General features: G+C 48.3%; 3 protein-coding genes across 12 annotated transcripts in view; 1 reads left to right on the top strand and 2 right to left on the bottom strand.

The window, feature by feature from the left end:
* The window catches only part of SNED1 (sushi, nidogen and EGF like domains 1), a 59,120-nt gene extending 55,879 nt beyond the window's left edge, over positions 1–3,241 (top strand). For all 5 annotated transcript variants that reach the window (XM_017860668.1, XM_017860669.1, XM_017860671.1 and 2 more), the window contains one exon: positions 1,796–3,241. The gene's annotated coding sequence lies outside the window, so the exon portion shown is untranslated. The remainder of the gene's footprint in view (positions 1–1,795) is intronic.
* A 2,188-nt stretch (positions 3,242–5,429) lies between these two features.
* Positions 5,430–12,489, bottom strand: MTERF4 (mitochondrial transcription termination factor 4). The gene is made up of 4 exons (XM_017860673.1): positions 12,403–12,489; positions 9,566–10,064; positions 7,418–7,602; positions 5,430–6,362 (listed from the first exon to the last, which is right to left on the bottom strand). The coding sequence occupies exons 1-4, from the start codon at positions 12,421–12,423 to the stop codon at positions 5,964–5,966; spliced, it is 1,104 nt and encodes a 367-aa protein (XP_017716162.1). The 5' UTR covers positions 12,424–12,489; the 3' UTR covers positions 5,430–5,963.
* Positions 12,490–16,272: 3,783 nt separating this feature from the next.
* Positions 16,273–20,777, bottom strand: part of PASK (PAS domain containing serine/threonine kinase) — a 52,079-nt gene continuing 47,574 nt past the window's right edge. For 4 of the 6 annotated variants that reach the window (XM_017860676.1, XM_017860677.1, XM_017860674.1 and 1 more), the window contains 3 exons: positions 18,683–18,816; positions 17,541–17,687; positions 16,273–16,901 (listed from right to left, as the gene is read on the bottom strand). In XM_017860676.1, coding sequence (XP_017716165.1) covers positions 16,744–16,901; positions 17,541–17,687; positions 18,683–18,816 — 439 coding nt within the window. In that variant the 3' untranslated portion in view covers positions 16,273–16,743. Of the gene's footprint in view, positions 16,902–17,540; positions 17,688–18,682; positions 18,817–19,074; positions 19,731–20,777 lie in introns of those variants that run through there. The other 2 variants (XR_001883118.1, XM_017860678.1) reach the window with 2 other exon arrangements.

Here is a 20,777-nt window from a genome sequence, read left to right on the forward strand (position 1 = left end):
ACTGTAACTTTTTTACTTTATACATTTTAATTTTACTTTTAAATTAAAATAACTGCTTAAAATACAGTCACACTGTACAGATGTTCAAGACTGTTTTCCATCCTTATTCTAAGTGCTTTTTTCTGTTCTTAAAAATTTTAATTTTTTACTTTTTTAACTTTTGTTAAAAACTAAGACACACACACACACATTGGCATAGGCCTACACAGGGTCAGGATCATCCATGTCACCTTCCTCCACTTCCACATCGTGTCCCAGTAACACACATGGAGCTTTCACCTCCTGTGACAATGATGCCTTCTTCTGGATACTTCCTGAAGGACCTGCCTGAGGCCATTTTACAGTTAACTTTTTTTTTTTTGAGACAGAGTCTCGCTCTGTCACCCAGGCTGGAGTACAGTGGCGCTATCTCGGCTCACTGCAAGCTCCACCTCCCGGGTTCACGCCATTCTCCTGGCTCAGCCTCCTGAGTAGCTGGGACTACAGGCGCCCGCCACCTCACCCGGCTGATTTTTTGTATTTTTAGTAGACACGGGGGTTTCACCGTTTGTTAGCCAGGATGGTCTCGATCTCCTGACCTCGTGATCCGCCCGCCTCGGCCTCCCAAAGTGCTGGGATTACAGGCGTGAGCCACCGCGCCCGGCCAACTTTTTTTTATAGGTAGAAGGAGTACACTCTAAAATCATGATGAAGAGTATAGTAAATACGTAAACCAGTAACATCACAAATTATGATCAAGTATTATGTACTGTACATAATTGTATGTGCTAGACTTCTATACACAGGGCAGTGCAGTAGGTTTGTATACACCAGCATCACCACAAACACATAAAGAATTCTTCTAGCACTTTGGGAGGCCGAGGCCAGCGGATCACTTGAGGTCAGGAGTTTGAGACCAGCCTGGCCAACATGATGAAACCCCGTCTCTACTAAAAATACAAAAATTAGGCATGGTGGTAGGCACTTGTAATCCCAGCTACTCAAGAGGCTGAGGCAGGAAAATCACTTGAACCCAGAAGGCAGAGGTTGCAGTGGGCTGAGATTGTGCCACTACACTACAGCCTGGGCAACTGAGCAAGACCCTCTGTCTCAAAAAAAAAAAAAAAAGAATTTTGTACCATGGCTATGACCTCAGCTCCACTGTAATCTCATGGGACCACTGTCATGCGTGTGGTCCTTCATCATACGGTGCCTAACTGTACTAGGATTAAGAATCCACAAACATAATTTGGGTTTGAGATATTTACATGGTGGTAAGTCACCTGAAATATTAATGTATCTTTTTAAAAGCTTGCCTAGCACATCCACTCCCATAAAACAAATCAGAAACCCCAACTAATTATCAAATACTGGCTTATAGAACACCTATTCTTGAAATAATGGAGAAAACACACAAAAAAGCAGGAAACAGACACAAACGCACCCAGACACCTACCCAAGAACAACATGAGAATTCATTTCAACCCAGAGCAACCTGATGCAGCCGTGCCCTTGGAGAAAAGACCGAGTCATTACTGGAAGGAGGAGGGCAGGGAAGAGGAACAGCCTGTTGATTTCCCATTTAACAGTTGTAATGCTGAGCCCACCTGTTCCTAAAGATGGGGATGTAGTCAGTGGAGGCTGCCCCTCCCCGTGTGCACTGTCCTATGGTAGAATCCTGGTGCTCTAAGAAGGCAGGGTCCTCTGGATGACAGAGGCCCTGAGGGCCACTAAGAGAAACAGGATGCAGCCCATTTAAAGAGGAGTGGGAATGCCTGCCATTCTCCTCATGCTTCACTTTGTTTTTTCTTCGAAGGATTTAAGACGTTCTTGTTGCACTCCACCAACCTCACGAGTTTCTAAAACCCAGGAAGATGAGGTCTAAAACTGGATGAAAAGGACACCCTGAGAGAAAAGGTCCTCGCTGGAGTCAGTCCCCTCTGGGACCTCTCTCCTCAGGCCTCTAGAAGACAGATGGCCAGGCCTGTGCACACACCAGCCCGCCCTGAGAGTCCCCTCTGGGACCAATCACCTATGAGTCCTGCGATGCCTTAAGCAGCCTGTGCCCTCACCCAGGCTGCTGTTCCCGAAGGTGTGGTCTGTGCCTCTGCCGATGGGATGACAGCTGGCCATTCCCCGGGATCTGTGAGGCTGTCAGCCATGCTTCTGCAGTATTCGGAAACCTGTTCTTACACTCCAAAGCCAGAGAAAAAATTCTGCCTTCGAGGCCTAATGAATTGAGAAGGAACCATGACGGACCACTTTCAAAACAGAGATGGGGGCAGGGGCCGAAGGGCAGAGACCAGGTGATGCTGGAAGGAAAGCCAGGCTGCAGACACAGCCGCCCCTGCTCTGGTCCTCCAGCGTAGTTACGATGCTCGACGCTCGTGCAGGTCGACAAGCCGTCCTACGGACTAGGACAATCCGGAAGAGGAAATGGTAACACTAAGGTGGAGTTCAGACTCTTTCAGACAACAGCGGGGCTGGCAGCCTTTCTCTGGAAAGGGTCAGACAGTAAATATTTTCAGCTCTGCAGACCAGAGGTCCCTCTGGCTACAGCGCAGACACAGCCACAGGCATGGAATTGAATGGCTGTGGCAATGTTCCAATAAAAACTTATTTACAACAGGTGGGGGCCAAATTGGCCCATGGGCCATATTTGGTGAACCCTGTTCTATGAGATCACCTAGGCTTCAGCCTTAAACAGTGGAAGCCATCCCTGAATGACAAGTCACAAGGGCATCAAAGACCCCTGAATTTTCATGGAAAAAGCTATCCAGACCCCTACTTGGAAAGCTAAGGCACACTGCCACGAAGCAGCAAGGACGCCTTACAAGTCTCAGTGCAACAGAGACAGACACCTGGGCTGGGCTGGACAATGTTTAAGGTTCCTTTTAGTCCATGACTCGAGTAGTACTGTTTTAGGCTATCAGGTAGTAAACACGATCTTAGACATCCCCATCTTCAGAAGCAGAACAGTGCGGCACCTCACCACATCTGCTTCCCACCATGCTTCGCAGCAGCTGTCTTCCCCTGCGAATGTTTCAACCAGAGCAGCCAATCCCACCTCCTCTCATGTTGAACCTCATGATGGCTGACCCAGCTGGAAAGCCAGCACCCTGCCGCATCGCCCTGACTCTGCAGAGCCAGCATTCCAGCCACAAAGAGGGCCTCCTTCCTTTCATCTTTTATAAAAATGTTTTTTGAAGAGTTAGAGTATATTTTAGGCTTTTTATCTTTATTAAAGTTTCATGTGCATGTGTCTGTGTATTCTGCAATTTGTCATTTTCAGAAAGAAGGAACAGGCAATTCGAGAAGTCTCACCTTCACTCCCAAACTGCTCCCCAGTCTCCAGACCTTCTTGAGAGCAGAAGGTGGAGCTCGGTGAAGGGTCTTGAGCTCAGTGAAGGGCCACTGGGTGAACTGAGAGAAAACCACGTTCACAAACACGTACTGCCGACTTCCTGCCGCCCTGGGACCCGCCGTTGTCTGTCCATGTAAGCTGGCATTACTAGCAGATGCTAAGATCGAGTGATAGCACTGGAAAAGTAGGTGAATCTACTAGGAAACTTTCTACTCCCTACTAGGACCTCAAGCCCCTCAGCCACACAGCAAATGCCAATATGCTCCCGTGTTAGCTTAGAAGCCTTTGTGTCAACAAGAACTGGCTCCTGAGTCCCAAGCTTGGTGCTGTGCTGTCACAGGACTCGTCTGTTGGGATGTTTTACACTTTAAATATCTAGTAAAAAGACTTCCTGGTGCTCAGGAATTACAGTTCGTTCTTGAAACATTCCAAAGAGGCCACCACAGCGTTTCCCACGTGGCTTCTTTTAACAACTCAAATGGCTTCCTTGAAAATATTCAAAGTCCACCCAAGGACATTAGTAATAACAGAATCAGAAAACTGTCAGGAGCATAAAGATTTATTTCTGTATCAAAATGAAAGAAGCAATCATGAGTTGCTGAATTACCCTTTTGCTAATGAAACTGGGATGGACTGATCATCTAACCAAGTGCAGATAGAGGATTCTACTTAGTCCTCTGATTGGGCACAAGAACAGCAGCCTAGGTTCTGGGGAGAGTGGCCGTGACCGGGATGCCACATGGAAGAGAAAATGAAAACACTGGCACAGTGAAATGTCTCATTTCCAGACAGTTTTGCCTATGGCCAAGCAAGGCAATAAAGAAAAACTCTCCCTTTTCCCCATGGCATGTGGGCTGCCAGGTATAAGTGAGGGAATCTTTGCTCTGCCCAGTCCTCCAGTGGAGAACCCCACAGGCAAGGGCCCCCCTCAGGTGTCAGCTCACCTCCTGCACCTGCCCTTCGCAGGAACTCCTTCCACTGGCAAACGACGACTGCCACTGCCGTCTGACTCAGTGGCGATGTGGAGGGAGGGAGTCACCGAGCTGCTTTTCTTTTGCAAAACAAGTCTTTTTCTTTGCAGTCACGCTATAAGACAAGGCTGCTGGAGAAAACAAAAGCACCCAGACTTCAGTGCCGAATCCCCACAATAGCATGCAGCTCACACCTACCAAGGGTATTCCAGTGCACAGGGGAAAGGAACCCTGCTGAAAAACCAGCTCCTTCTTTTTCTTCTAAATAAAATAATACTATCCTAAGTCCATTTACCATCTGAAGTTGTCTGTCACGAGTGAACAGTCACATTACTTTATTGGACCAGGCCTTCGATGAGTTTCTCAGGCTCAGCACTGACATTTTAGGCCGGATCATTCTCTCTTGTGGGGCCATCCTGTGCACTGTAGGATGTTTTATAACATCCCTGGTCTCTACCCACTAGAATCTACCAGATCCTAGAATCTAGTCGATCCTAGAATGCTACCAAGGAGACTTGAATTTTGGTCCCATCATCAAAAATGCTCTCTGCATCAATCCTATACCAGTTTCCCCTAAGGAGGGGCTAACTGGAATGTTCTAGGATGTACCAATCCTCCAGGACTCTCTTAGAGCTCATGGCATCAGACAGGCCTCTACCTCAGGGATCACCCCTGGCTTACATCAAATTTCTCTTCTCTGTTCCCGACACTTCAAATTGTTCTTCGGACTCACTGAGTTCCCTAAGGTGACACGTCCCACCCCACACCCACCTTGGGGGGTCATGGAGAGCTCCCTGTGTGACCCTGGCTTCAGCCCACCTGCTCCATGACCCTGTGCTCTTCTCTGGTTCTCGAAGCCGTCTGTAACCAGGGCAGGGGAGATAACTGTATGGAACCATTCCCTGGCCTCCACCCTCCCCAGCACTCTCCAGGCCAGCACAGTCTGGCACTACAGACTACAGGGCCGGAGACACCAGGCCTGGAAGTGACCACTGGCCAAGAGCTGACATAAAAGCCAACCTCCCCAAACAGGAAGGGCCTGTTCTTCACAAAGATAAAGAAAACTGCCACAATGTTTTGCTAGCCTTAGGAAGCCTGCAAAATTAACCAATACATCACGAATCAACTTCCTTTTATTCTGCTGTACACCGAATGCTATTATGAAGCAATATACTTTTGGATTAAAACAAGTATTTTGTGGAAAACCTGCTACATGTTCTCACAAAATAAAGTGCCATGATGTACTAAAACCTCACATTGCCTTCTCGTAATTTTATTTCTATCACTAGAAGGAAATATAAAGTGATTCCTGAACCAGAAGAACGAACCCCATCTTCCAACTGTCACGGAATTATCACCAACATATTCAAAAGAGAAAAAAATAAAACCAAATGTTCATGTATTGAGTGCCCTTGATTTGAATAGCTCAAAGTAAGTATTTTATTCAGGATGGGACAGGGCCCTCCCCACAGACTGCATTTCCTGTTTGGTTTGATCTGTCTGCCTCTCAGGTGACTTATAATTTTTTTCATCAAGAGACCAGTTTTAGAATAAAAAATAACTTGAGAAGAGTCAAGTAAAGGACCCAAAAGCTTTAAGAGAATGAAAAGCTTCCTTGATATCTCTGGGCCCTTGCTCTAGGCTTTCCATCATAGCTGTTCCTCCTCCTCGTCGTCCTCATCCTCATCATCATCCTCCGCCTCGTCATCCTCCTCATCATCTTCATCCTCATCTTCATCCAGACTTGCCCTTTTGTCATCAGATGTGCTGTTGTCAGACTCCTCCTCCCGAGCCAGGAGCTTCTTAAAAACCTCAAACTCCTCAACAGAAGAACAGGCTGTCCTGGCCAAAAACTCGGCTTCTGAAACTCTGAAAATGTCCTTGAGCAATGGGTTAGGGATCTGTGTCTGCCCCTTCTTATCAGGGGTTTGGTACCGTCCCAGTCGCTCCAGGTAAATGTGTCTCTGCTTAATCTTGGTTAGTGAATACTGCAAGTACTCACTCTTTACAATGTCTGGATGCTTAATTCCCATCCTGAAGTATGCATACTGGAAGACACAAACACACTTAGGAGTCCCAGATACAGAGTCTTGAAACCTATCATTCTATAAACCATATAAACTTAAGTTGTACAAAAGGATTCAAAAATAATTGCCTAATTGGTGACAGCAGAATACCCACTCTAGAATACTGACATTTGTGTGACAGAGGGCAGTTTCAAAACACTTTCAAATTCATCCTGAGAAACATGGAGCAGGAAATAAAGGGGCAAGAGGGAGAAGAGGCAGGAGGGAGAAGGGGCAGGAGGAAGAGGTGGTATTTTTCTTTAAACGGAGAAGGAAAAGAAGGAATATGGAAAGAATAGGCAAAACATTCAGAAAACATCTAGAAATTCCACCTAAGTTGTCATAATTGTTTTTTTTTTTTTTTTTTGAGACGGGGTCTCACTCTGCTGCCCAGGCTGGAGTGCAGTGGCCGGATCTCCGCTCACTGCCAAGCTCCGCCTCCCGGGTTCCCGCCATTCTCCTGCCTCAGCCTCCCGAGTAGCTGGGACTACAGGCGCCCGCCACCTCGCCCGGCTAGTTTTTTGTATTTTTTAGTAGAGACGGGGTTTCACCGTGTTAGCCAGGATGGTCTCGATCTCCTGACCTCGTGATCCGCCCGTCTCGGCCTCCCAAAGTGCTGGGATTACAGGCTTGAGCCACCGCGCCCGGCCAAAGTTGTCATAATTGTTACTAAAAAGTTGGACAACTATTAAAATTACATTTTCAAAATCAACATGCAAAACAAATTCAGAGGACAGGAAGGTTTCGGCTATTTTAAAATTAGCTATTTCAGAGTCCCCACTTAGACTCTCAGAATAGGACTGGATCATTCATTATTAATGGCAGAAAAGTTGAAGAACAGGTTTGATCTGTAATAAATTAAAGAACCAGAACCAAATTTTCTTTGGCTGATGTATGCAGAGAATCTAGTCTTTCACTTCCTCCACTCAAATATGAGCTGTCTGAGGCTTCTTATCCACATAACTGAGCCTTACTACATTTGAAAAACCTGACAAACTTGCTGTTACTACACTAATCACGCTATCAGTCATTCTCACCTGAAACTTGTATTCCAGTTGACCCAGGTCCTCTCGAAGAACAGAGGGGCAACTGTGCAAAATCTTGGTGACTTGCTGTACCGTGAAAAGGCACTTCTCCTTCAGAAGCCTGACAGTGTCATTAATGTCCTGCTGACGCATGGTGAAAATTTCAGGGTAACAGTAAAGCACCCTCTTTAATTTCCCTGCAGAACGTTCAAAAAAGGCAAGCACATAATTTCAGGATACTCCAGAAACCCAAGGAGCTAGCTGCACCCAATTTAAGTCCACATTTAAAAACAAACAAGGATCCTCTCCTTCCACAGAGCAAGCGGCAATTTCAGATCTAACTTCCCAGAAGCACCATGGAAATGATACATCTCCCCACTGACTTCCTGACACTCCTCAGACCCACCAGCCTTGCCTCCCCATGTTCCTGCTTTATTCTGGCCTCCCACCTGAAAGGTGCCAACTTTGTATTTTGGGTCTCCTCTTGCCCTCCTCACTTGGAAAATAATTTCCCAGGCATTGACTGGAACGATCAGAGAGTAACATGGGAGAGCAGTTTCCTGCATATTGGGGATTTGGGTTGATGTTTCCTTCTATAATAAAATAGTCATCGAAGCATTCCCAACTAACATTCTCAAGCTGAACTCAATGAAAAGGAGTTTCATCATCATCATAACAGTAATAACAATAATAGTAATCATGAGGACACACAGCACCAACGCTGGCGTCCTGGTTACCAGGGTCACCATATATCTTCTCCCAGCCAGGGCGCCTTGAGTGAAAGAGGCCCCATTAAAACTGCACTAATGGTGTAAACGGGGACTATTCCAGGCCTTCCTAGGGATAGCTGAACAAAATTCAGTAATTGGAAACTTAAAGTCAGCTACTTAAACTGTTAATTGAAATTTTCCTAACATTTGAGTCAGCGATTATCTCAATGTGTGAGGAATTTCAGGAGTTTAGGTTTACTTCTTCTCTTAAGGCTGTACTGAGTTTGCTAATTAATAACCACTGCACATAATGTATTAAGTTTAGACTTCTAGATTACACTGTAAGAGAGAATCTGTTAAGAAAAATATACAAGGCTACCTTTTTCTTATCTTCTAGAGAAAGAGGCCTGTAGAGATGCTGTGAAATGGTGGGTCCTAAACCTTCCACCCTGCCTCAAAAAAAAAAATCTTACCAGGAAGAGTCAATAATGTAAAGAAATAATAGTGTAACTCCTCTGGTCAAAGTGAGTAAGAGTCCTTGGAGACCCCCAACTCCTCCAGAAGGCCCTTAAAGAGATTCAAGGAACTCTGAGCATCCTTGAGATGTGAATATTGTTGGAGGCAAGAGTGAAGGGTAAGTGGAAGGGAAGGCTACTCCACCAGTTTCCCAGGAACATGGCAAGATCTCTCATGTTCCACAGTAAATCTAAACACTCGGCTGGAATCTGTCTTTACAAGAGATATTGGTTTGACATCACATCACAGAGACAGAGCACTAAGACCATTTCATGTTGATTCAAACATCAAATGTTATATGTACATATATTTATCAACATCACATATCAGCATCAACCCACTGAACACATACCATGTGCCCACAACAGTAGGTGCTAAAGACCCCACAGTGAACAAGGCAGACAAGAGTCTCTGCCCTGGCACTCAATTTTTCCTTCTAGTCTTAACTCCTCCTTCCCTCTCGAAATGTATTCTGCACAGAAGGCCACTCCTACTCCTTACCTCCAAGCCGAATTATACATTCCTTTCCAGGAACACTGACATACTCAGAAAGCTTCCCTAATCCATCTCACCTTAGGCTGTTCTTTCCCCAACTCTAGCTCCTCTCACATTATATAACATTTTTTTTTTTTTTTTCTGAGACAGAGAGTCTTGCTGTCACCCAGGCTGCAGTGCAGTGGTGCCATCTCAGCTCACTGCAACCTCCCGCCTCGTGGATTCAAGCAATTCTCATGCCTCAGCCTCCCAAGTAGCTGGAATTACAGACATGTGCCACCACGCCCAGTTAATTTTTAGTTGAGTCAGGGTTTCGCTATGTTGGCCAAGCTGATCTTGAACCCCTGACCTCAAGTGATCTGCCTGCCTCAGCCTCCCAAAGAGCTGGGATTACAGGCATGAGCCACCGCACCCAGCCAAAATCTGCATCTTCTCGTACCTTCTCCAAGCCCAAGCTTTCGCAGGTAACTGGAGCGCTTCCTCATTTGCATAATAGGCAGTTTCAATAACTGGGGACTTTTCTTCAAGACCACATACACAGGCTCTGGATTCAGACCCAAGAGGATAAATTCTGAAATGATGTCCAGCAACTGTTGAGGACTGGCCCCTGGTCGTACACTGAGCAATTCATTAATCTGGGCATTGCTGAAACCCATGTCCAGGAGGGAACTGATGACCCTCTCCAGCTCCGAGGACCCTTGTTCCACAGGAGTCCATTCCTTCTCAAGGAGGCACTGAACACGATCCCTCCTGCACTCTGGTTCCTGCACAGAGTTATTGGATCTAACACAAGACAACTCCTCAATGACCCCTCCATTGGAGGCTGTAGTCAGTTTACGCAACAAGGAAGCTGTCATCCTTCTCTGTTCTCCAAGATGAGGAGTCTGCCTAGCCATCCAGGCCCAGGTGAGGGGGATCAGGCGGTGCCAATCAAGGACCTATAAGACACGGGACCAAAAGACAATTAATTCCTCACTATTCCAGTATAATGGACACCACAAGACTTTTGAGCCAGAGTACTTACTGCCTTGGTTCCACACAAACATACAGTTTTTAAAGCAATCTGCAAAATCATATCTGAACTGAAGCCTACTGAGAAGGAAGCTCACATAGAGAGAACAGGGTACCTCAAGGTCACAGAGATGGGAGTCAAGCAGGTACAGTATTGTTAGCTTGTGCGGCTTTAAGGATGGAAGCAGGGACATGGAGGAAAGGGAAGAACCAGGTCACCTGGTCATGTGTGCCAGAAAAGACTGGACTCAGACTGCTTTCCAGATTCATGTTCTTAAATTCATTCCACGGGAACAATCTTGTGGGATACAGAGTTGGCCCTTGAACAAGGGTTTGAACTGCTCGGATCCACTTATATGTGGATTTTCTTCCACCTCTGCCACCCTTGAGACACCAAGACCAACCTCTCCTCCACCTCCACTTCAGCCTAAAGACCTTATGAGGATCTACTTCCTCTTAATGAATAGTAAATACCTTTTCTCTTAGGATTTTTGTTTGTTTTTTGAGATAGGGTCTCACTCTGTTGCCTAGGCTGGAGTGTAGTGGTGCAATCATGGCTCACTGCAGCCTTGACCTCCCCAGGCTGGGGGGATCCTCCCACCTCAGCCTTCTGAGTAGCTGGGACTACAGGCGCACACTACACCCTGCTAATTTTTGTATTTTTTGTAGAGACGGGGTTTTGCCCCTTATGATTTTCTTAATAACGTTTTCTATTCTTATTTTAAGAATACAGAGTGCAATAGATATACAAGATATGTGTTAACGGACTGTTTATGTTGTCAGTAAGACTTCCAGTCATGAGTAGGCTACTAGTAGTTGAGTTTTAGAGAAGTCAAACGTTACACACTGATTTTCAACTGGTGTCGGGGCGGTAGGGTGCCCCTAACTCCTGTGTTGTTCAAGGGTCACAGTAGTTAATCAACTTGCATACACAATCCCAATTGACTCAAAAGTCTTCAGCTGTTCAGGATGGTGCTTAATAAACTACGCACAAATCATCCAGGCACTCTAAGCCAGCAGTCTTCAACCTTTCTGGCACCAGGGACTGCCTTCAGGGAAGGCAGTTTTTCCACAGACTGCTGAGGGGTTTCAGGATGATTCAAGCACATTACAGTTGTTGTACACTTTATTTCTATTATTTTCACGTTGTAATGTAAGATGAAATAATTATACAACTCCCCATAGTGTAGAATCACTGGGAGCCCTGAACTTGTTTTCCTACAACCAGAAGGTCCCATCTGGGGGTGATGCGAAACAATGAGTGACAGATCATCGGGCATTAGATTCTCATAAGGAGCAGCAACCTAGATCCCTCAAAGGCGCAGTTCACAATAGGGTTCGCGCTCCAGTGACAGTCTAAGGCGGCTGGTCTGACGGGAGGCGGAGCTCAGGCTGCAATGCCAGCGAGGGGAGCGGCTGTAATGCAGACGAAGTTTGGCTGGCTCACTCGCCGCTCACCTCCTACTGTGCAGCCTGGTTCCTAATAGGCCAGGGACCGGTATCGAGGGTTGGGGAACCCCTGCTCTAAACCCTTCACATCGGTCCCAACCCCTTCTCCAGCGTCATCGACTGTCGCCCCGGGGCCAGCCTGCCAAGCCCAAGTCCTGGCTGCTCTCCAGCCTCCCCTGTCCAGATGCTCCCTCCGCCAGGAACACCGGGCAGTCGCTGGGCTCGAGCCTCAAGACCTTTATGCGGATTCCGCTTCCTCTTAATGAATAGTAAATACATGTTACCCTCCTTGTGAAGTTCAAACTCTTGTTCAAGAGTCAACTCAGGCCGGGCGCGGCGGCTCACGCCTGCAATCCCAGCACTTTGGGAGTTCGAGGCGGGTGGATCACCTGAGGCCAGGCGTTAGAGACCAGCCTGGCCAACACGGTGAAACACCGTCTCTACTAAAAATACAAAAATTAGCCGGGCATGGTGGCGGGCGCCTGTAATCCCAGCTACTCGGCTGAAGCAGAATTGCTTGAACCCAGGAAGCGGAGGCCGCAGTGAGCCGAGATCGCGCTACTGCACTCAAGCCTGGCGACAGAGTGAGACTCTGTCTCAGAAAAAAAAAAAAAAAAAAAAAAAAAAAGTCAACTCTACACCCCACAAAAATTGAGCGGAGCCACGGGTCCAGGATGCCAAAACCAGGTAATCGTGCACGGACCTCCAGAAAGGCTCCACGACCTGGCCGTGAAACACCCGGGGGCCGCAGTTCCTCTGCGTCGCTGCCCGCCCGTCTGCCACCTGGAGAAGCCCCCGCGCCCAGCGCGACCTCACCTGACGGCAGAACGCAGCCATGGCGCGGAGGAGATGGCAACAGCTACGGCGCCGGAAGCAGCCGTCCTCCCCGGTCCTTCACTTCCGGCCCCCGGTCCGTCACCACCGCAGTTCCCAGCGCCAGCGCGGTGCTGGTGGATCATGATTCCGGTCCGTACCTGTGCTGAGCCCTCACGACCCCGCGGGGCTCAGGTGTCCCGGGGCCGCCCCTCCGCAAAGCCGGGAGGTCGGAGTCGCCCCCGTCACCGCCCCGCCGCCTCTGCCGCGGCCTCAGTCCTCCGGGGCGTCGGCGTCCGGCCGTTCCCGTTGCACTGCCGGTGTCCCGCTTCGCAGAGCTCTGGGCTGGGTGAACGAATGGGTCGTCCTGGCCCATACTCGTGTTTCAGATGACCTGAGAATTCCTCTCAAGAGGACAGGTAGATACAGGTAGAGGGGAACTGGTTCCTTGCTTCAGGAACTTCACCGAGAGCGCAGACATCCTCCCCGAGGCAGGAAAAATGGATTCCGTTCCAGATAGAGAGATTTAAGGTTTCATTGTATAAAAATCTGTATTCAGCGTGAACAGCGGGGCCACCTACGCACAAAAAGAAGTCTTTACCGCTTTTATTTCTTTTTTACTCTCAGCCAGTGGAAGATGAGAATTTGCCGTTTTTAAAAGACCCAAGTGAAATGACAGGAATTATGGCACATTTCCCTTTATAAGCAAGAGCCTTCCCAACTTAAGAGGTCTGGTTCCCCGTTAGGGTGAAATACAGTAAAGTTACAGCCCAATGTGTATTCATTCTTAAATTTCCTCTCTCGACATGTTTGAGGATAAGAGCGTAGGCATCTTTCAAAAGGTGATACTTGTGAAGAATAAAAAGGTGTGCTTTCTCAGCTGCCTAAATCCTGCCACCAAAGCCTTAATTTATAAGCATTTCTTGTTTTATCCACTTCATCTGGACTGACATAAAGGATTTGATTCTTGCATGGGTACACATTTACATATCTGCTCTGCGCCAGGCACGGGGTTGGGTGCTAAACTGTTTCTGTAAAACTATCTTTTGACAAAAGGATTATATCAAAGAAAAGGAAGATTCCAATCTGTGTAGAACTAAAGAATTGGTTTCTTTGGCAGGGTGCAGTGGCCCACGCCTGTAATCCCAGCACTCTGAGAGGCTGAGGTAGGAGGATCGCCTGGGCTCAGGAGTTCAAGACCAACCTGAGCAACATAGGAAAACCCTGTCTCTACAAAAAACAAAAACTAGCCGGGAGCGGTGGCCTGCACCTGTAGTCCCAGCTACTCAGGAGCCTGAGGTGGGAGGATCACTTGAGTCCACGAGGTTGAGGCTGCAGTGAGCTGTGATTGCACCACTGCACTCCAGCCTGTGTAACAGAGCAAGACCTTGTCTAGGAAAAAAAATTAAAAATTGGTTGCTTTTGTTGTTACACTGTAATTTTCTTCTCAAAATACTTAGCTGTCAACATCTCACAATAAATTGTGTTACTGCTACACCAAAAGCCTAAGAAAATCCCATGAGCCACGCCAACTCCCTGGAAAGAATCAAGGAACCTGTAACAGGTTATCTAGCTCTAGAAATAAAATGACAGCTGGGACACAGGGATTACTATGAAAAATCGACATGAGGTCAGGTGCGGTGGCTCACGCCTGTAATCCCAGCACTGGGAGGCCGAGGTGGGCAGATCACCCAAGGTCAGGGGTTTTAAGACCAGCTTGGTCAACATGGTGAAACCCCGTCTCTACTAAAAATACAAAAATTAGCCAGGCATGGTGGCGGGCACCTGTAGTCCCAGCTCACTCAGGAGGCTGAGGCAGGAGAATTGCTTGAACCTGGGAGGTGGAGGCTGCAGTGAGCCGAGGTTGTGCCATTGTACTGCAGCCTGGGCAACAAGAGCCAAAGTATGTCTCAAAAAAAAAAAAAAAAAAAATTGACATCACCTTCAGTCTTGTGTGAAAACTGCTCTTTTGAACCATGCTTTAAAAATATGCAGTGGGCTGGGCACAGTGGCTCATGCTTGTAATCCTAGCATTTTAAGAGGCTGAGATGGGTGGATGACCTGAGGTCAGGAGTTCGAGACCAGCCTGGCCAACATAGTGAAATCCTGTCTCTACTAAAAATACAAAAATTAGCTGGCTAACGTGGTAATGCACACTTGTAATCTCAGCTACTTGGGAGGCTGAGGCAGGAGAATTGCTTGAACCCAGGGGACAGAGGTTGCAGTGAGCCGAGATTGCACCATTGCACTCCAGCCTGGGCGACAGAGCTCTGAGACTCCATCTTAAAAAAAAAAAAAAAAAAATGGAGTGGAAAAATTGTCAGCCTCAGAACTTTCCTCTCTGTGTTCTTTCTGCAAAGAACATTTGCAAAATACTAGACCTTCCACTGCCATCAAGTCAGATGAGCTTTAATTATTGTTTATTATAAAGAAATAACAGTTCTTGGAAAGCTGGGACTTCGCATTCTCAACCCATTAAACACCTCTCTGAAAACACCAATCTGGCCAAGCGCGGTGGCTCACGCCTGTAATCCCAACACTTTGGGAGGCCGCAGTGGGCGGATCACACGGTCAGGAGTTTGAGACCAGCCTGGCCAACATAGTGAAACTTCATCTCTACTAAAAATACAAAAAATTAGCCAGGCATGGTGGTGGGCACCTGTAATCCCAGCTACTCGGGAGGCTGAGGCAGGAGAATTGCTTGAACCTGGTAGGCGGAGGTTGCAGTGGGCCGAGATCGCACCATTGCACTCCAGCCTGGGTGACAGTGTGAGACTGTCTCTAAATAAATAAATACACACCATTCTATAACATCCTCTGTGTTATAAGCATCATAAACACTACAAAGTAGAGTTCTTAAAACATCAGAAAACTCACTTGAATTCTGAAGACTAAACATCACTGACTTTACTATACACCTCTAAAACCCTTGTACCTTTAATGTCCCTGATAGAGAAGGATCCTCCTCCCACAACTCCCTACCAACTCCTTCAGTCACTTGTGGTGGCAGTGAGGCTCAGGCAGCACTTTCTGAAGAAAGGGATGGCAATATCCCATATCCTACTAGATGGTACTAAAATTAACTCTACTCTGATCATCCTAAAACAGTTGAGTGCCTCCTAAATAACCACTAGAAATAGCTCAGAACCATGCTGGAGGCAGCCTGGCCCCCAGGCAGCTTCCAGAGGGTTCTGGGCAGGAGTCTCAGAATGTGGAAAAACAGCCTGCAAGTGATGACGTGGGAAAAGCGTGGGGGTTTAGGTTTTGGGTTTTTTCCTACTGTCTCAGCAGGGAAAAAAAAAAATGAAAGGTTCTGCTCTCACCTCTAGCTATGCCCTCCTCTCTAACACAGACATGAAATAAAACAATGGTATTTGACCTAGCCAAGTCTGTCTGAGGGGGGATGGATTGGAGCCTAAGAGAGGGAAGCAGCCAGCGGAGTATCTGAGAAACACCCTGGGACCTGAGCAGCCCTGAGGAATAGACAGGGCTGGAGCCCCTCACATAGACCAGAGGTGGGGGCTGGGCCAGGAAACCCCTCACGTGGACAGAGGTGGGAGCTGGCTAGCCATGGGATGTTTGGGAACTGCTGGCAGTGAGCCAGTCACATGTTGACAGCAGAGTCTTGCTACAGAGCCCAGACAGAAGGGAGGCCCCTGAGAACACCACCCTCCCCAGTCTAACCAGATGGGAGTAAGCTTCAGAGCCCTAGACCCACCCCTGGCAGGGCCTGCTTGTAAACGGAACCCCAGAATGGCCAAGGCTAGACTTCTCTCCAGCTGTGGCAAGTGGGGTGCACAAATGGAAAAATGAGGAAATCAAGCATTTCTCACATTTAGCACATGGGAACAGTTCACAACATCAAAGTCAGGATAACTGTTTACTAACAAAGGTGCTTTAATTTGAAAAGTGTTTGAGGAACTACATTAATGAAATGGTCTGGCCATTTGACTAACCAGTTCTACAAATTTCACATAGCCGTCACATCCATCGCTCAGATGAGCATATGCCAAGTCAGAGGAAACAAAACACACATCTACAAAAGGAGAAAGAGAAAACTCATGCCTTCAGAAGCTCACAAATTAAAAGTCCTTTAATAATATAAAACAGTTGAACACTGGAATGTTTTTTTCTAGGTCATGGAAAAAGTGAATTCCAAATCTATGTAATAAGACTAAAATAATACAGCATCACTGTCTTCTGTTCTAGCGTTTATCAAACCTGGACATGAGTTTTTAGAAGGTGAACTGGGGATGCTTGAGAATGTATTTTCTCCAAACAGATGGAGCTGAAAACTGTATGATTTTCCAAACCAAGTGGAGAAAAGCAGCAAGAAGCTGGTGTTTAGCTGGTCAGCACACGGGGATCCCCAGGATGCAAACAGCCTTGGCCGTTAGGAGCCTCGCCTGGAACGGGCCCCCCACAAAGCTCCTGCGCCTGGGCCACTTCACTCAGGCTCCTGTTCCCCATCTCCAGACTTGCAGCGGACAGAACTCCACTTTCTGAAGAAAGAAGAAGGTAACTGTATCATGTACTAACATCTTAAGGTTCTAAAATACTTTGCTTCTCACCGCAAGAAGTCCTAGAACAAAAGCTTACAGGTGGGGCCCTCAGAAATCCAACTGGCAATGTCCCGGAAGTACAGATCCTCCCAAGGTGGGGATCTAAGCCCAGGGCCATCAAGAGCAGCTTGGTCCAAATGCTCTGAGCAGCAGTTTTGCCTCTGTGGCTCTGTGGTCAGAGCCTTGTCTGAAGAGCCCTGGGCCCCCCAGGCTGCTAGAGAAATCACACTCAGCATCTGTGGCCTCATCCTCCCCTTCGGCCCAATCAGACCATCACCAGCTGCATTCCTCAAACCATCTTTGAGGGTTCTGACCCCTTCTGCCCGGAGCTCCCATGGCACTTGCCCACCCTCCAAGGCCCAAAGCCACACCCTGAACCCCAGTGATGTCCAAATGCCTCTGGACCCAATCAAACCCCCTCTCACAGGTGACAGGTCAGCTATAGGCCCTGACATTTGTGTCCAAGGCAGCATGGGGGAGAGAGCCTCCTTTTCCTCCTTTTGACCTAGGAAGGCAGCCTGGGGACCTCGTTATTCCAAGCAAAGTCACACGGGGTGGAGGGATGCTGAGAAGCCTCACCTGGCTTGTTTACTTGACACACCTCTTCCCATGTGTAGTCAGCAAGATTCACAGGCTGTGTTACCCACGGGTCTGTCACCAGCTTCTCCAAGGTGGTGCGTTTCTCAGGGACTGGCTGCAGCAGCCCAGACACAAGGCTCATGAGTTCTGGGGACACAAAGAACACAGATGGTAGATCCAGACTGGGATGAAGTGGAAAACATCTCAGATTCCTGGGTGCCCACCACTCGCCGCAGAGCCTCTGACTGGGCAGGAGGCGGCCCAGGGACCTCTAGTGCAGGGCCCAGCTGTGCTTGGAGAGAAGCTGCAGGAAACACTCATTGCCTCTGACATGAAAGCTTGGAGTTCAAGATGCCATCTCACTCAACCAAAATCAGGCAGTGCAGAGGTTCCTAACTGGTCTGTTCTCAGGGGCTCTACCTATGCTGTGAATAACACAGGGTTAACATGACAGGCGAGGGGATGCCAGCACAAGCTAAGAGGAGCCCCCAGCCTTGCATCTGGATTCAGGCCCCAGTTCCTTTAACCATGTAGGCACCAACTCAGCAGGGCCACTTGGAGCCTCACTGTCCTGACTGCAAGTGTGTTTCTCACAAAAGGGCCTCTAAGATCCAAAGGGGAACATGAAAAAAAACTAAATTATCGGCCGGGCACAGTGGCTCACATCTGTAATCCCAGCACTGTGGGAGGCTGAGGAGAGCGGATCACAAGGTCAGGAGATGGAGATCATTCTGGCTAACACAGTGAAACCCCGTCTCTACTAAAAATACAAAAAATTAGTCGGGTGTGGTGGCGGCGCCTGTAGTCCCAGCTACTTGGGAGGCTGAGGCAGGAGAATGGCGTGAACCCGGGAGGTAGAGCTTGCAGTGAGCCAAAATCGCACCACTGCACTCCAGCCTGGGCCACAGAGAGCGAGACTCTGTCTCAAAAAAAAACCAAAAACCAAAAACCAAAACAAAACAAAAAACCTGAATTATCAAGATGTTTTAAAGTCATGTGCAAATTATTTGGTGAATAGAAAAGAAACAAATGAGACTATTGATATGGAGAGAGATACACTGAGGAATGAGGAAATGGGAAATAAACAGTGGCTGGTCTCTAAGGACAGTGTCGACTGTCTACCACTTGCGGCTCGTGCTCACCTTTGGACACCAGGTATGGCGGGTGTATGGCAGCCTCCACAGTCTCCTCCAGCTCACAGAAGGGGTTCTCCTCAAAGACCAGCGTGTACAGAGTGACTCCCAGAGACCACATCTCCAGCTCCGGCCCTCTGTAGCTGTGAGGAGGAGGCGGCATCAGGACGCCACAGTGTTCAGCACGGGCTTGCCAAGCCCGCCCATGGGAAGCACCACAGCCCTTCCCGACTGGCACACAGGCCAGGCAGCAGTTTCCCAGGAGGGTCACTCCACCCCTCCAACACGCCCTCCATTTCCATGCACTTCTGCCCCAGGCCAGCCACCAGGCCATGTGCCAGGAGTGGCGAGGCCCTTGGGCAGCTCCGAGGCTAATCAGGAACTTCCTTGTGGACACCAACCACAAGATGTGTCCACCAGAGGTCGGGGAGGGCTTCCTGGAGGAAGCAGAGTACACATCCATTGGCTTTGCTGAGGGCCACGGGACCGTAGGCCACTTCAGAACAGGGTCAAGTGCCCTTCAGACGTGATCGGGCATGTTCAGCTTGGTGTGACCACTGACACACATGCCCTTTAGGAAGATCACTGTGGCGACGATGTGAAGGGTGCTGCAGGACGAGACTGAACAGGCAGAAATACCGAAGGATGAAAGCAAACAAGAAGGATGTGGTGAAGGCGGGTGTTCACACAATGGGCCGACTGGAGGAGCAAGCTTCAGGGAGAAGACACCCAAAGGACTATTGTTATTTCCTATCGCCGTAAACATCCTCATCCACGCCACCATTTATTGGGTACCTAGAGATGCCAACGTGTACCAGCATTTTACATGGCTTAACCCAAATCCTCACAACAACCTAGCAAGATAAATATTACCTTCATTTTACACAGAAGAAGAGCAAGGCTTGGTGAGGTGAAGGTACTGCCAAGCACACTCCGGAGCCAGGTCACCTGCACCCACGGCCCTGCCCCTGCACTGGCCAAGGCCAGGCACCTCCGGGTCCGCAGCTGGGGGTCTGTCCCCAGAAGAGGTCTGGGAAGCAGCAGCCTCTTCCCAGAACTGGAATTAGACAAGGGAGCCAAGAGAAAACCACAGCAGTGAGAAGAGCGGCACGGACAGAGCCCTGGGCTGGACTCAGAGATGAGGGGCTGGGCGGGGAGGGGAGGGCTCAAGACGGCAGATCACAGAGGCCAGAGCAGCAGCACGCGTGGGTCAGAGTCAGGCCACCAGGTTGATTCGGGGGGGTGGTGGGGTCGCTAGCACAGACCACAGGGAAACTGAGGGGACGGATGAGAGCTGTAGGGGCTACAGCAAGAAAATCAGATTCGGCAGTTTTTGTTTTTGTGTTGTTTCTGTTTTTCAGATTTCAACACTTTCAGAAGATGAAGAGAAATATCCAATAGACTAGAACAGAGGTTGGCAAACTTTTCCTGTCAAGGGTCAAATAGTAAATATTTCAGGTTTTGGGCCACATGGTCCCCACTGCAACTCAACTGTCATGTAGGACAAAGGCAGCTACAGACAACACATAAGCCAATGAGCACAGCTCCATCCCAATAAAACTTTATTTATAGAAACAAGAGGCAGGGGATGTTTGCAAACACGTTCGTAGCAGCATCACGAACAACATACAGATGAAAGCAAAGGTAGAAGCAACCCACATGTCCACTGACAGATGAATGAGTAAGTACAGCACATCCAGAAAACGCAATCAAATTCAGCCTCGAAAAGGAAGATGCTGGCACAGGCCACAACATGGATCGACCTTGAGGACTTTATGCTAAGTGAAATAAGCCAGTCACCAAAAGGCAAATGCTGTATGAGTCCACATATAGGCGGTCCCTACAGTAGTCAGATTCATAGAGAAGAAAGCAGAATGGCGGCTGCCAGGGCCTGAGGAAGGGGGATGGGGACCTAAGGCCAGTCTGCTGACTGTGGAGTAGACGGAGATGAAGATGACAAGACAGAAGCCAGGTCGCTGAGGATGGGATTGAGAATCAGAACTCAGAAGCCCTTTCACCCAGGGAAATGGGGAGAGGACGCAGGAGGGAGGAAGGAGCTCCCGAGAAGAGTCCTGCAGCCCAGCAGGCCCAGGAGCAGCACACC

Source organism: Rhinopithecus bieti, unplaced genomic scaffold (assembly GCF_001698545.2).
Source record: "Rhinopithecus bieti isolate Rb0 unplaced genomic scaffold, ASM169854v2 scaffold_56246, whole genome shotgun sequence".
NCBI lineage: Eukaryota > Metazoa > Chordata > Mammalia > Primates > Cercopithecidae > Rhinopithecus > Rhinopithecus bieti.